The sequence below is a fragment of the Thermobia domestica genome, chromosome 16 (genome assembly GCF_964235325.1).
Source record: "Thermobia domestica chromosome 16, izTheDome1.hap1.1, whole genome shotgun sequence".
Taxonomy (NCBI): domain Eukaryota; kingdom Metazoa; phylum Arthropoda; class Insecta; order Zygentoma; family Lepismatidae; genus Thermobia; species Thermobia domestica.
Window position 1 is genome coordinate 108,240,341 of NC_137469.1, and position 14,922 is coordinate 108,255,262.

Genomic DNA, 14,922 nt, shown 5'->3' on the forward strand with positions numbered 1-14,922 from the left:
TGTTCTTGAATCCGAACTTCATAAAGTTTACAAGTCGATTGTTCCAAAAACGAAGGGGCCTGCTTCAATCCATATAAGCTACACTTCAAGTGACACACTCTGTTACTTCCATCTTCGAAGCCTTCGGATTGTTCCATGCACACTTCTCCCGAAAGTTCACCGTACAAAAATGCAGTTTTGACATCAAACTGTTGCATTTTGAGTTGTTTCTGAGCTGGCACAGTAAGCAAGACTCGCACTGTTTCGTACCTTGCTACCAGATTAAAAATTTCATTATAGTCGACACCGGCCTTTTGTTCACATCCCTTTGCAACTAGACGGGCTTTATAATGTTCATTTCCATCACTTGCAGTTTTAACACGGAATACCCCGGTCGCTGTACAAGTTCCCATGCTCTGTTTTCCCTTTGTGACTCGAGTTCTTCGTTCATTGCGACTAACCACTTTTCGCTTTGTTCAGACTTCATTGCCTCAGCGTAAGTTGTGGGTATTTAAAAAGAGCCTTCTGTGTTTGTTCTGCATACACATATTCTCCGCTGCTTAGCCACACTGAAGTCCTTTTATTACGTTCACTGCTACGAGGCGTTGTTTCAGTTTCATCTCTTCTTTCAGCTTCTTCGTCAGTAAGATCTGTTTCCTGTTCTTCAACCTGGCGTTAAAGCACTGGAAGTTCTAATTTGACGCTGCACGGTTTGATCTCGACATTACCTTGTGTAATTTTTACCCCTTCTTGCAAAACATTACACGTGCGTTTTGGTTTCAATATCGCATCACGTGTGTTATTTCCTACAACTGTTCCTTTCGAAGGTATCCACACCCGGTAACCATCTTTGTCGTTGACATAACCGACTAAATGTCCCGGTACACTCTTATTGTCGAACTTCTTTCATAGTTATTTGGGTACATGCACATAGCATTCTGTTCCAAAAATTTGCAAGTGTTCGATATTGTTGAACTCACGACAAGTGATAAAGTTCAAACGGTGTTTTAGCATTTTCAGAAGCTTTTACGGTTTGGTCTAGTATATACACGGCAGTATTATAATGTTCCGGCCTTTTGCCACAGTCCTGTTGGCAAACCACTCGGATTTAACATCGAGCGAGCTGCTTCGACGATAGTACGGTTTTCAGTTTCGCGCTGCCGTTCTTCTCCGGGGTATACGGGGGAGTTACTCGCGCTATGATTCCACGATTGACTAGAATGTTTTTCACCTTTGCATACGTGAATTTAGTACCACCATCTGTCATAAGAAACTTAACTTTGTGTCCTGCTGCTTCAGTTTCATTTAAGAACTGGTTTAAACAGTCTGCTGCTTCGTTCTTTTGCTTTCTAAAAGGAACACTTTCCGAAACTTGCTGTAGTCGTCCTTAAAGCGCACATAGTAATTAGCTCCACTGATTGATTTTACTGACGTGGGTCCATTCACATCAGCATTTGTTTGTTCAGCGATCGTGCTTCTTATCGTACGCGATTTGAACGGGAGGCGATGAGCATTTGCAATTGCACACCCATCACAAAATACTTCGTCTTCTTCCTTCACGTTATTAATGCTCACTCGCCGTAAAACATCCTTCACGTGAAGCTTATTTTGGTGACCTAAGCTTTCGTGGCACACTTGTAAAGTGTTACTGGCTCTTACTACACATTCTTCTAATGGAGTTTCAGGTTTTATAGAACGCATATTACATACATTTCACAATGAAGTTTTGCGATGGCACACACAACACCATCTCTCTTGAAAATTGCACCAGATTTGTTAAAAGTAACATATATGTTATTCTGAGTAGCTTTCCTGACCGAAAACAAATATTTGTCTACATCAGGAACGTACCACACATCGTTTGTGATGGCATCATGCCAGTGTTTATTGTAATACATTTGTACTTGATTTTTTTTTTTTTTTTTTTTTTTTTCGTATGCTAACATCACTGATTTATTAGCAACATTCACTTGTACTGGAGCCGAAAACTCTTGTGTGGTTCTCGAAATATTGCCTAGTAGCAATTACTGTCACAATACCGAATGTACCTGTATATTCGTTTGTATTACTTGCACTTATACTAAATACATCTTCATTAGTTCCACTTGTTTTCTTTTTGTACGATTTTCCATGATTATTGTCTGAATAGAGTTTCATTGGGCATTCTGCAGCCCAGCTACCCACTTCGGAACAAATTCTACACGGAAATTTTTGCTTTTCTCGTTGAACTGACTTTTTACTTTGCTTTTGGCACAGTTTTTTATTACTCGATTTGGAACAACTTAAAGAGGGGGTACCCGAGAGGCTAGATTCACTCACAAAAGCACTGGAATCGTTGCAAATGTCTTGGCAACACTTCGCATTTCGATTGCACTTAATTTTTCTGTCAGCAGAAAACTGTCTGGTTTCTCATATTAATGGTTTTCCACACATTTTTAAATTCGTGATTGAAAAGGCTTTTGACAGAATCAACTAGAAGGAGGTTGTATTGGAATGGAAGGACCCAAAACCATAACAAACCTATATATGAACAAGTGTAGTTTGGGAAATAAATGGCTCAGAAGAGTACAATTGGAAGGAAAGTTCAGCAGGAATGTTCTTTCTCATTAACAGCGTTAGTTAATACATGTTTACGTTAGAAGAGACAATGAAAAAGGATCTGCACAGGAAAAATTGTATTTCGGTCGGAAGTAGAAGAATTAGGTAACAATTAGAATTATGTAACAATAACAATTTAATATTATGAAGATATTTCTTTTAGGTAACGTCTGATGAAGATTTAAGTTGCTGAAATTGTTACGCCTTATTGTAATTTCAATAAATAAGTTTATACTCTGGTCAAAAAGTATTAATTATTCAAGAATTAGGTATATATGGTTTGCAAATAATGCCGCATCTGTTGCGAAATCTGAACAGAAAATTAATATGATGCCTGAAAACTTTTAAGGAAGGCTACCAAGAATTTGGGATGAAAATAAACGTTGGGAATTTGAAAAGGAGTGATTTGTTATAAATTTAGAAATAAGAGGGATAAGCTTGAACAGGTAACTAATTCCCAGTACCTAGGTAGTATAATTAGTAAAAACGTGAAATAAAAGCAAGGATAGGAATGACAAACGGACGGAAGTCGGTATTTTGTGTATCTTTGAATAAAAAGTTAAGGATAAGACTCCTAGAATATTTCATATGGAGTGTTTGGAAGAGGTGGGGGGGGGAGAAGTATGGACATTATGCGAAAGCAAAGTAAGGCAATTAGAAACTTTCAAAAATATGGATGAGGGAAGAATAGAGTAAATTAGCTAGGTTGAATACGGAACTAATGATGAAGTACGAAGGGGGACGTTTTGACATAGAAAACTTGGCATTCCTTTATTGATACAGTCCCAGCATAAATGATGTGTGTGTACCCTCTACTACATGTTCCTTTGTTAATAACTTCTGAATGAATTTTCCAATCGGAACACCGATTTCTGTATTATGCCAAGAATTACATATTCAATACATTAAAAAATCGACTTGTTGCAAAGTTATTGAAAATTCATGTAGTCTGTGTATAACTACAGAATGACTGAAAATCAACTCCCTATTATAAATATTTAATAAATTTAGTACTAATTAATTGATTTTAATGAAACAAGTTTTACATTGCACAGTAGAATAGTACAGTTTTACTACAGTGTTTAAAAAGTTCACATAAGCACAAATGTTAAAATTCTACATAAATATCAACTTTCTCCACCAGTTTTTTACGTTCTTCTCCTTTCGGAATGTTGAAGGACGACCGTTTCTGCGGGTATCTTCCACACAGCTTCCTGTACTTACGAAATGGAATGGCACTTCTTGATGGTTTTGGTATCAACTAAACCATGATGTCTGTGACCACTGCGCCACCATCTGTCGACTTGCACTTGCACTTTATAACAGCATGCGATCTAAGCACGATCGCATAATGTCAGGCTTTGGGTAATCTGGACTGCTCTTACTACTTTCAAATGAGAACGGAGATTAGCAGTACGATTCTATCACCGTAAATGATCACAATATTTTATTTAAAGCAAATGCTATGATTTTTAGAAAATTGTTAGCACTTTTTAATAGGTAGTTATTTTCACCCCTCTATATGTGGTGGTGTGTGTATTATGTTTATCTTTGTATACCACCTACTTAGATCGTCCAGGTTTCACTGCATTCAATATTTATGTGATTAATTCTGCGTCACCGATATCTATTTTGTACAGATGAATGACAGATTTGTTCTTTTTGAAACAAAATAATCTAGATTACAAAATTTTCGTGTCGTTATGTCCCATAATTTAAAAGTTAAGTACTGCAGATAAAAAAAAAAAAAAAAAAGCGCTTTCTAAGACCCAGTACTGAATTCGTATGATAGATTAATGAACTCAGACCTTGCTTTTCTATCATCTTGTTATAGATAGATCAAAAAATCATGTTAAACATCCAACCTTTACTGACAGCTGTTACTAATGTAGAGACATAGATATAGCCGACTTGAGCAGTGGGTTAATAAGCTTAATATACCGTGACAAATCATCACATAGCGAACAGCCAGGAATGATTGATTCCCTATCAACTGTTGTGAATAGATGTCAATGGAGTATTATGTTAATTTACATTGAGTTGTGTATTGTGAAAGCCGAAATTTAAGCAACGCTGGGCAAACGTGCGTGCACCAAATTCAGCTAAGCATATTAGAGATACAGCTACAGACTGGAGAACTTCTGCGCAAAAAGCACTGAAATTCCCGTTTGTGATTGCAGTGATTGTCTCGTGAGAGACAATTGCAAACACCATGTTAAACTGTGATGTGCTGACTGTGTAGATTACAAAACCAGCGTAGTGGTCACATACATCAACACAGAGTTTGGTTCACGAACCTGAATGGGTGTCTACGAAAAGAGATGACCATTTCTACACAAAAATGAAATGACCAAAGGAGTCTCACAAATTCTCTCCACAGATTTCTCACACAAATATTCTCCTATTTATTGTCTATTTATAGTTTCACATCATCAATTTTACATTTTTACCCTGTCATATTTTCCACCTGCCGTATTTTCCCTTGCCATTTTTGCCTAGAAAGATCTAGTACGGTAGAACGGGGTGATACCGATCATGCGGGGTGAAACCAATCATTTGCACGTACTGGCATTGAGAGAGTGCTGTCAGCTATCGTTTCAAGTCGAGCGTAGGAAAGATATCATGAGAAGAAGGGTGATTAGACACGAGATCTGTGAGTATAGAAAGTGAGAACATGACGCATGCAATTGTGTGTATAATGCAAATTTGTTTAATGGTAAAAACGTAGTTATTGCGGAACCCTGTTTTTGCGTTATATTGGTGTGACTACAGTACGCAGTTTTGTTTCGTAACTTTTAAAATACAGAGATTTGTTGTTAATTGAATATGTTATTTTAACTAACAAACCACCTATCAAATAACTAACCCCTTATTTACCATTTTTTAGTTTATATACCTTGCTTTTAGCTTTTCACCTACATCAGTTCCTAATTTTATTTTTGTGTTTTAACATTTTTACTTTTATTTTTAAATTTCACTTTCTTAAAAGTACGTTTACAAAACCTCAGTCTGTTTATTTCTTTTATTTTTAATTTAAAAATTTTTTAATATACATTAATAAGTTAAAATTACCTTACAGTTTATAGCTTTTGGTAGAACACTATATCGTAGCAAGGTAAAACAACTTGTTTCGCGTTAAGTTTGCATAACAGTATCAAAACTGGTGTAGTGATGGTGGGTTGCTTTACAAACTTATGCCAAGTTTTAGGGGTGAAACCGATCATGCCGAAAAAGTGTTTGAAACCAGTTGGTCTACATGCTCGGCGTAATTGGAATGTAAACCAACTTGAGAAAAAAAATGGGAGAGGTATAGAAGGGTAGAAATTAGTATTCGAAAGGCAGCAGAAAAGTATAAGGTCCCATATATAACGTTTTGTGACAACGCTAAAAATAAGTACAGCGAGAAATATGGTGGTCAAACAGTTCTCACTGAGGAGGAGGATCTTGTTAAAGGGCTATTAAATGCTAAATGGCGTGTAAAATACCCTGTGAGCAAAACCGACACACGTTACTTTATTGGACAAGCGACACAAGTCCTTGAGTTCAATAGATAAGAGGTAAAGTTTCTTCGTAAAAAATGTGGAAAAAAGCAGGTTATATTTGTGTTCCCTGATATTCCTGATGTACTTGACTGATCTTCTCCAGATAGTCACGATTGCAACTGAAAGATAGGTGTGTCGGTGAGATGTCGAATTCTATGTCTCGATGTTCAAGGTGTGGAATAACTGTGACAGTGAACGTTCTTTTTACCACCAGTGTACGTCTCTATTTTTTTTAGTGTGTTCTGTACTCTGACATTTACAGATAAGATACGTTTGAAATGTTTCTTCATGCTCTGTATGACCTCTCGCTCAGTCTTATACCGATCATCCGCAGCAATACATCAGTGATCGGAATCACCTCACTGTGCGGGGTGATACTGATCAATAATTCGTATTTAATATCTCATGCTGTAACGTAATACCACACGTCATCTTTTAGCATCTGCTAGAGAAACAACATAAGAAACTAATATGTATTTTTTAATATTGTGATTCAATATTTTTTTGGTTTTCCCGCAAAAAAGTTCAAATATTGATCGGTATCACCCCATTCTACGGTATACCTACTTGATTTCTAGGTCACTATCCACTGTGAATTGTGACAGTTTTGCAGAAAGTGTACTCATTTTCACAGCGTAATATTTTACGTCTAATTAAGGTATTCCAACTTTTTTTACACACTTACTAGCTTTAACTGTCAGATGACGTTAAGCCTGGCCCGCTGGGATCTTATACTCTTAGATTTAGGACACTATCATCATCTCGTGTGCAAAAGGTTCAATACTTTTTTTGACAACCTGATAGATGCTAATAGCAGTTTCTTAGCGTAATGTAGTTGGTCGTCGACTTTCACCACCCGCATTTACGAACTGTTGTAATGGTTAGGTTAGACGGTTATTCAAGGACGTATAATAATATTAAATGAAATAATAGCAGTAAGCACATAATATTATTATTTTTGGAATGTTTACAATGTGATTTTAGAAACAAATAATTAAAATCAACAAACAACAACTAATTGTTAACAGCGCCAGATGATTAATCAAACTATATGTGGCAACCTACCATATGCCCGACTTACGAATAAGCAGTTGTAACCGAAGTCTGTCGTAAGTCAATGCCGAACTAACTATACATAGATATAATGTACTTAATATACAAAACATTATGCAATGATTAGAATGAACATAGGAATATTGAAAGTAGTGAATTTTGAATACAGTACCGTCATTCAGTACCTGAGAACTTTTTATTTCATCATTCATTTTGTGAAACAGCCCCTCTTCACATAACAAGTATTGTAATTTTCCTATATAATGCTACATCATATTTCTACCCGAGAGTTACCGGTGTTTTTCTTCCTTAGGTTAAATATCCTGGCGAAAGATATTGCCTCGTTTCTCGTTTACGTTTCCCAGATTTGGGTGAAGAGTCAATATGGGAACACAACAAGTGCATTTTGACACATTCTATATCCAAATACACCGTAACTCTGTATTACCTTATGTACTTCTTTTACATGCTCAGTGTGTTCACTTGATTCACTGCTAAGAAAGTAATATAGTTCGTAAGCAGTTCTACGTTTGTGTAATTTTCCCTTTTTTTTTTTCTTTCCCATAATCCTTACACTACCATTGTAAACTCTTGCCAAAGTTTTCGTCCATCAGAACTCATTGAGTCTTCAAGTTCTTTCGATTGTAGCATTACACGAATCTATGTTCCAATACAAGCATCATTTTTACTGTTCCTTTGGATAACTATGAAAATATTTATCTTATGGCTTAACCCTTTCAGACCTGGTGGTCACATTTGTGTACATTAAGTTTTAAGCTTAATATAATTACTCTGGAGGATTCTAAATGGCTGGGTTTTTATGTCAGAATTCTTTGAACTTTTCTAAATCACTTTCCACTATTTCTGTGGTGTTTTAATCTGTTGTCAGGAAGCAATGCACATTTCTTGTAGACTACTTGCAGGGGCTATCACAATGGACAAAGTTCAGCCACGTAGGCTGTTTTATTCTTGGCGAAACAAGCTATTTGCAATAAATTCTCCTTTTGTTTTAGTGATGTATTTTGAGTTTCTAAACTATATAGATCACAATGATGTGTTCGATTAATCCCATTTTTATTTTACATACGTATTTCAACCCTAATGCACCCAAAATGTTTCGTCCATAATTCTCTAAATATGACATCCACAAACGAATTGACGGTTGTATTTCATTTGTTAAGTCATAAAGAATAATAATTCAAAATAACAATAACACCGGAGAGTAAACAAAAAATCAGGTCTGAAAGGGTTAACAAATCCAATTTTATACGGATGAAGTGCTGGTAACAGAATCTCTCTTACTACGAGGGATTCATGAATAATGTAGTGTGCTGCGCCCAGAACTATGTTGGACACTCTCTTCTGATGTAAACTGATCGTCCGCCCTTCTGTCCCAGTGGTAGAAGTAGCACGGAATCTTTAGTATCCATCGTGAAGTTCTAGAAAAAACCCAACACACTAAAGTCTCCACAGATGTCCCACTTGTACTATCGATAATTAAGTTTCTTCAGTAGTGGCTTGAAATGTCAGAAATAGCAGGCCTTTTTAAATAATTGAAAATCCCGAAAATATATATTAAAATACTGTAGAACTGCTCACAGAGAAAGAATGAGGTTTAATGCATTTAAAACCGGAAATTGAATATTGTAGAAATTGTCTTTAAAAGCGGAATTTTTGAAAACACTAATTCACGTATTCAGTTATCTTTAAAGGGGCCGCGGTGCTCAGTGGTAGAGTGTTCACCTCTGGTGTTTGGGATCCCTGGTTCGATCCCAGCTTGCGCCAAGTAAACTTTGTGGTGGACAAACATCGTTTGCATGGGTTTCCTCGAGGTTCTCCCGTTTCCTCCCACTTTCTTCATTCCACCATTTCACTCATTTCTTATCATCATTGTCTCCTTTAGCCTAACCGGCATACCGTGGTACGTAAAACTCAAAATTTCATTTCAGTTATCTTGAATGATGAGTTTATGTGGCGAATTTAATCTCCCTGACTTCAGGGATTCGTAAGAAAATCTATCCTTGGAAAATAATAATAATACCTACCTAAGGATAAACATATTTAAAAAATCTTTCTCTTCCTTTGCCTTCGTAACAAGAGTAGTTTTTTTCTGCCTAAATTTCATGTTCTCAGCTATATACAGCTATATAAATTTCATGTTCTCAGCTGTATATATAAATAAGTTCTAAGTGTGATCTAGGCGTTTATGAATGAATCATTTTTACAAATTAACTTTGAAAAAATCTAAGGTTGTTTTCGTGATCATTTCGTTCAGTAAACACTAAGAAAGTTATATAAACAATTATTTGTTGCGTAGCGTAACCTGGTTATTTGAGTTTGTCAGTGTTCCTGCTCTTATATGAGTATACTTACCAATGCTTTTTTTTAACAGGAAATAGATGGAAAATCGCTTCTGCTCATGAAGAGAAGTGACGTCCTTACTGGCTTAAATCTAAAATTAGGACCAGCTCTCAAGATCTACAGCCACGTTAAAAGACTTCAAACACGACAGCAAGAAGTAGAACTCTGGAGCTGAACTGTTTTCTGTTATTTACAGTTTTGTTCCCTTGACATGTTGCTCAGCATTTGTGTTTACTAATACACATATTTACAGTCTAAGAAGTACTTTCTCCGTTAATTTGAGTGTTCAAAATTAAATGCATTTATTTTTGAAGAAAGAAAAAAAATAATAAACTGAGCTTCCGACTCCGAGAGGATTTAAATTAAAATACATGTGTAGTTATTATATTTATTGTGTAAATTGCTTGTTATTCTCGTACTGACATGGTAAAGTACGTCTCTATGTTGAAAAATATTTGTTAATAGATAGGTATTTCTATAATATATATGTATATGTTGAATTTAAATTCATTGTGGCGTGTTAAGGTCGTTTCAATTTGTTCGTTAAGTTATTGTGTGCTCAATTGAATTCATGTAATGAATAGGTAAAAGAAACATTGTCTAGTCAGAACATGTGAAGAGAACGTGGAACAGGAAATATATTAAATTTCTGTTTGAAAATACAGAAGTGAATTTGAGAAATACAAAATTGGAGTAGGGGAAAAAAAGAAAACGGTGGTGTTGGTATGTTATGTTATTCCGATATTTTAGAGAACGTGAGTGTTGTGTTTTCTTATTACTGTGTAAAAAATTTCTGTCACTTGCTAAATACAAAAACAGTTATTGTTTACCAGATCTCCAGCTTTCGTTTTCTGCTAAAACATTGGTGCTTAAAACGTACATTGAAAACAATTAAAATTACTAATATTTACTGAAACAATAATAATGCATCACTGTTAGTATTATTATTATTTATATTATATGTGTGAACACTGCCAATCCACCTTTTTTATGATGAAATCTTAAGTATTCTACTTAATTTTTCTTCTTGCTTTGTAAATAAAGCATGTTTTTTGTTATTTAAATGTTTTTTTAATAATTCTTACAACAGTCTGTTTGTTACCTATTGGTGTAAGTTCTTTTACACTGCGAAAATGATTTAGAAGTTGTAGCAAAAAGAGCTAAATAACCAGATTAAACTGAAAGCAAGCCCAGAAACCAGCAGTATTTATATTTGAGGACATACATTTGAACTTCTTTCATGTTATTAGACCGTTAGTTTAAACACGTATAAGCACTATTAATCACCTCTAACTATCATTATTACTAATCAAGCATGTATTGTATCAAACTAAATGACACCTACTTTATTAGTAATATTCTTTGAAGATCCTCGCTGCTGAAGAAGATCCCTATTTTCCAGAACCATTTTGTAGGAAAATTGAGAGGTCATCTTTATGTTCATCTGACCACAAAGCTTCCATTATATTGAAAGTTGGTTCGATGTGTGGATTATTGACTGGTATAGCGAGAATATACTCCATTATTTTGAATAAGTTTGGTTCATCTGCTCTACAACAACAGTTATTATTATTATCCTTTCTATCAAGTGTTATTATTATTATTATTATTATTATTACAGATTAGTTTGTACAGTTCATTTTCATCAAAACAATTTTTAAGTCTCATCCCTCATTTCTGTCAATCATTAAATGAAAACAGTGTTGTTGCCACACAATAACACAAGCGTAACAATGAAAAGAATTCAAACCTAGCCTTTTGTTACAATAAAAATATAATCTTTGTAAGATGATTAACAACAATTACGTGCAACACACATTATAAGGTGTAAATAGCATAGATAATAAATTATAGGTAAATTAATATTTAAGCCCATAGATATGGTTCATTTGAACCTTGATCCATGGAAGTATTTCAAACTTGAGCATTCCGGGCGGCGCACGAAGATCAGGCAACCCTAAGAACTTCAGGCGGATCTATACATGTAAGAGAACGTAACGCATTTTCTATTTTTATAAATTCTTAACAATGAAATGCCATTTAGTTTTAATATTTTATAGGAAGACCCAGCTGGGACATAGATCAGTTTAATACATCACAATATTCACGGAATCTGTAGGATACATATTGGATATTTAGAGAAGAAGAGGCATTTCTTACTTAACGACCTGAAAACAATATCGTAACAGACGTTTTCAAGGCATCATTTGCCCCTTTTCCAATATATCATTTCCCTCCGGTACCCTACCAACTAAGACAGATGATGGGATGAGTTCTTTCCTTTCATAAAAAAACAATATAATAGAAAATCTTTGCAAAGAGCAAATAAATAAGTTCAATCCACACTTCTAAAATACATTGATCAAAAATGTAGAAATACACATCCACATATCGTTGTTAAGATGTTTTCCCCATGAAGTACCGATTAATTGTAAAAGATCAGAATTGTACTGTAGAACGTACCGTCAACAAGGTCAGTTCAGAACACTAACATCTGTGTAACTATGATGAAGACTAACATTTGTCGTTTCCGATTACTTTCAAAATCTCGCTCCCCTCCCTGGGGAGTGGAGTGTGACCTTGAAGTTGAATCGGATTAAAACTGTCACTATTCATCTTAGCGACCTCAAAAACTATGAATTCAACTCTAATATTGGTCGTTTTCGGGGGGAGGGGGGATTATTTAAAGCACAGGGGCGCACAATATATAAATACGGGCCTGGACTAAGTTGAATAATATGTCAAAATATTCGTCAAGTCAAATCTCTCATTAGTGTCTAGTGAATTAGAAAATCTCAAATTCTTTAGACAAGCTGTTTTCTCTATAATCCCTACTTTTAAAGGAGAACAAATATGAGAAAAGTCTCGTCTTAAGAATTGAACACTCATGGTAATCTTCTCAACTTCAACCACATCTTTAATGGTTCTTATATTTTTAAGTAAATTAGGATGGGCAATGAACTCTCTATTATATTTATGCAATTCAAGATACCGATTATAAGATACCTTTCCAGAATCAAAGGTTATTTTTTTAAAAACAAGCCATGCATAAAAAAGTTCTTCCCAAACAATGGGTTGATCTCTTTCAACTGTTACAACTACTTTTTCTATAGCCGATTGCAAACATTGATAATCTGCAATTAAAAACTGTTTTTTTCGAGCCAAAAAAGAGACCCTTTAGAAAGGCATAAACTGATCAAATAATAGAGGTCTATTGAATTCTTCAATTTGTAGAAAGCCCGCAAAGTAAAATTATTCCAGAAGGCACCAAAGAACGCATCCGTAGATCTTTGCTACAAACAGTTTCCTTAGAACGAATTTGTTACATATTCGAAAAAAAAAATGAAATCTTTAAGTTTTACGTCCCACGCTTATACCGGTTAGGCTAAAGGAGACGGTGATGATGAGAGATGAGTGAAAATGGTGGAATGAAGAAAGTGGGATGAAACGGGAGAACCCCGAGAAAACCCACGAGCACGGTGTTTGTCCACCACAAAGTCCACACGGCGCGAGCTGGGATCGAACCGGGGACCCCAAGCACCGGAGGTGAACGCGCCCCCCATCACATAATCGATATGAGTATGCCATGGCAACTATGATTTATGGAGAAGATATTTGAAGACTACAGGATTTGTTACCTAAATCATACTAGAAATATAATCATGCGATTATGATTCCCAAAACACATAATTGAAGAATGTTAGTAAATTAAATAATGTTCAAATACGTATTAGTGAAAAAGGCAAAATACTGAAGAAACCTTAATAATGGATTAAGGAATACATGTTGGTTCCTGGGTATCTACTTAAATATCACTGCAGTTATTGGTGTAGTTTTTCGATTAGGGTGGTTGCGCCTTAGGTCGACCTACCTATAGTAGTCGACCTCTGCGAACAAATTGTGCTGTAACATCGCTTGGATTCATCGCTTTATGTCAGCGCTACGTTTTTGAACGCGCCCGTCCTTTCTTTACTTGGCACCATTCCCTCAGAGACGAGCGATGAATAGGTTGACGGTAAATATTTCGTGTCTGAGTACATTGGCTGAATTTCACAGTTTTGAGAAAAAATATATTATTTGAAGATCTTGAGAGGTAGGCAAAATGCGCTTATATATTTTTGTTGTTGTGTTTTCATGCTTTATCGAAGTTTTTGTTTAATTTGATATTAAATAACCAATAAATACACGTAATTTCGCTGCAGACCATTCGTTCCCTACCGCGGGAGGCGGGGTGTCGACTACTGTTTCCGTAAAATTTGTCATTTTCTTTAGTCGACCTACTAGGTCGACTAATGTGGTTTTTCAAAATTCTTAGTAGGGGGACTATTTTTACTACAGAAGTAGAATTGTGTATAAGACTACCATTGAGCGCTATTGTAGCTACATACACATTTAAGGAATAGTAAGCGACCTAGGGTGGTCGACCTTAGAATACGATGTGGTCGACCACTGTATCTGTTGGAACATGTATTTAAGTACCTTATTTTCTTCAGTTTTAATTCTCTTAATTAATCTATTTCCTTACAGCAAGAAGGATCAAACCCTATAAACTGGTGAATGTGAGGGTGACGCAGCTGTTGTAACTGATGTGTATCTATTTCCAGCAGCGGTTTAGGCCGTATTATACCGAACATTTATTGACAGCAAGTGGAGAAGGAAATTGTCAACTAAAGGATAATAGTTTTATTCTTTCAGCAACCACCAATTTACTTTCTACTTTCGGGAAAATTGCACACAGCAAGAAGTAGAGAAGGAAATTGTCAAGTAAAAGATCCCGCACTTGCAGTAAGGCTCCAAACAATTATTTCAACTTAGAATTTCCCTGAGGGCGAAATGAAGGAGAACCAAAATTCAGATCCTTTACGGAAAGGGACCAAACGACTAGTCCAACCTTGAATTTCCCTGATGGCAAAATTATTGAAAACCAAAGTGATTCTGAAAAAAAAAATTAAAAAAACCTACCGCCATTTCAGCAACATTTGTGGATTTCCTGGTAAGGTGGTTTCTAACAAGAAGAGTCGTACAGGAACTGTCCAAAAAGTGCCATCTGCAGTTTCTACTGATGAGATGCGAAAATATTACAATGATAAGCAGAATGCTAAGAAGATAGAAGAAGAAAGAAAGCCAAGAGTAAAGAAGAACAGGAGCAAAAGGCTCTCTTGAAATTTAAAAAACAATCCAAAGATGACCGAAGAAGATATTGACGAGAAAGAATAAACTTGAAAAGAAGCAACGTAGTGAACTTAATTTTCTACGTGAACTGGATGAAGAAATGTGGTTCATGAAGACAGGAATTTTCCAGGATATTCTTCATGTCAAGAAAAAAAAAAAAAAATTAGTACAAGGTGTCTGAGCCTCAAGCGAACAGTGCTTGGAATGCGGGAAGTTG

General features: G+C 35.5%; 1 protein-coding gene across 1 annotated transcript in view; it reads left to right on the forward strand.

The window, feature by feature from the left end:
• Nucleotides 1-10,591, forward strand: part of LOC145673319 (histone acetyltransferase KAT6B-like) — a 130,426-nt gene extending 119,835 nt beyond the window's left edge. The window contains exon 6 of the mRNA XM_081742915.1: nt 9,565-10,591. Within this exon, the coding sequence (XP_081599041.1) occupies nt 9,565-9,708 (144 nt within the window). The 3' untranslated portion in view covers nt 9,709-10,591. The remainder of the gene's footprint in view (nt 1-9,564) is intronic.
• Nucleotides 10,592-14,922: the final 4,331 nt, after the last annotated feature.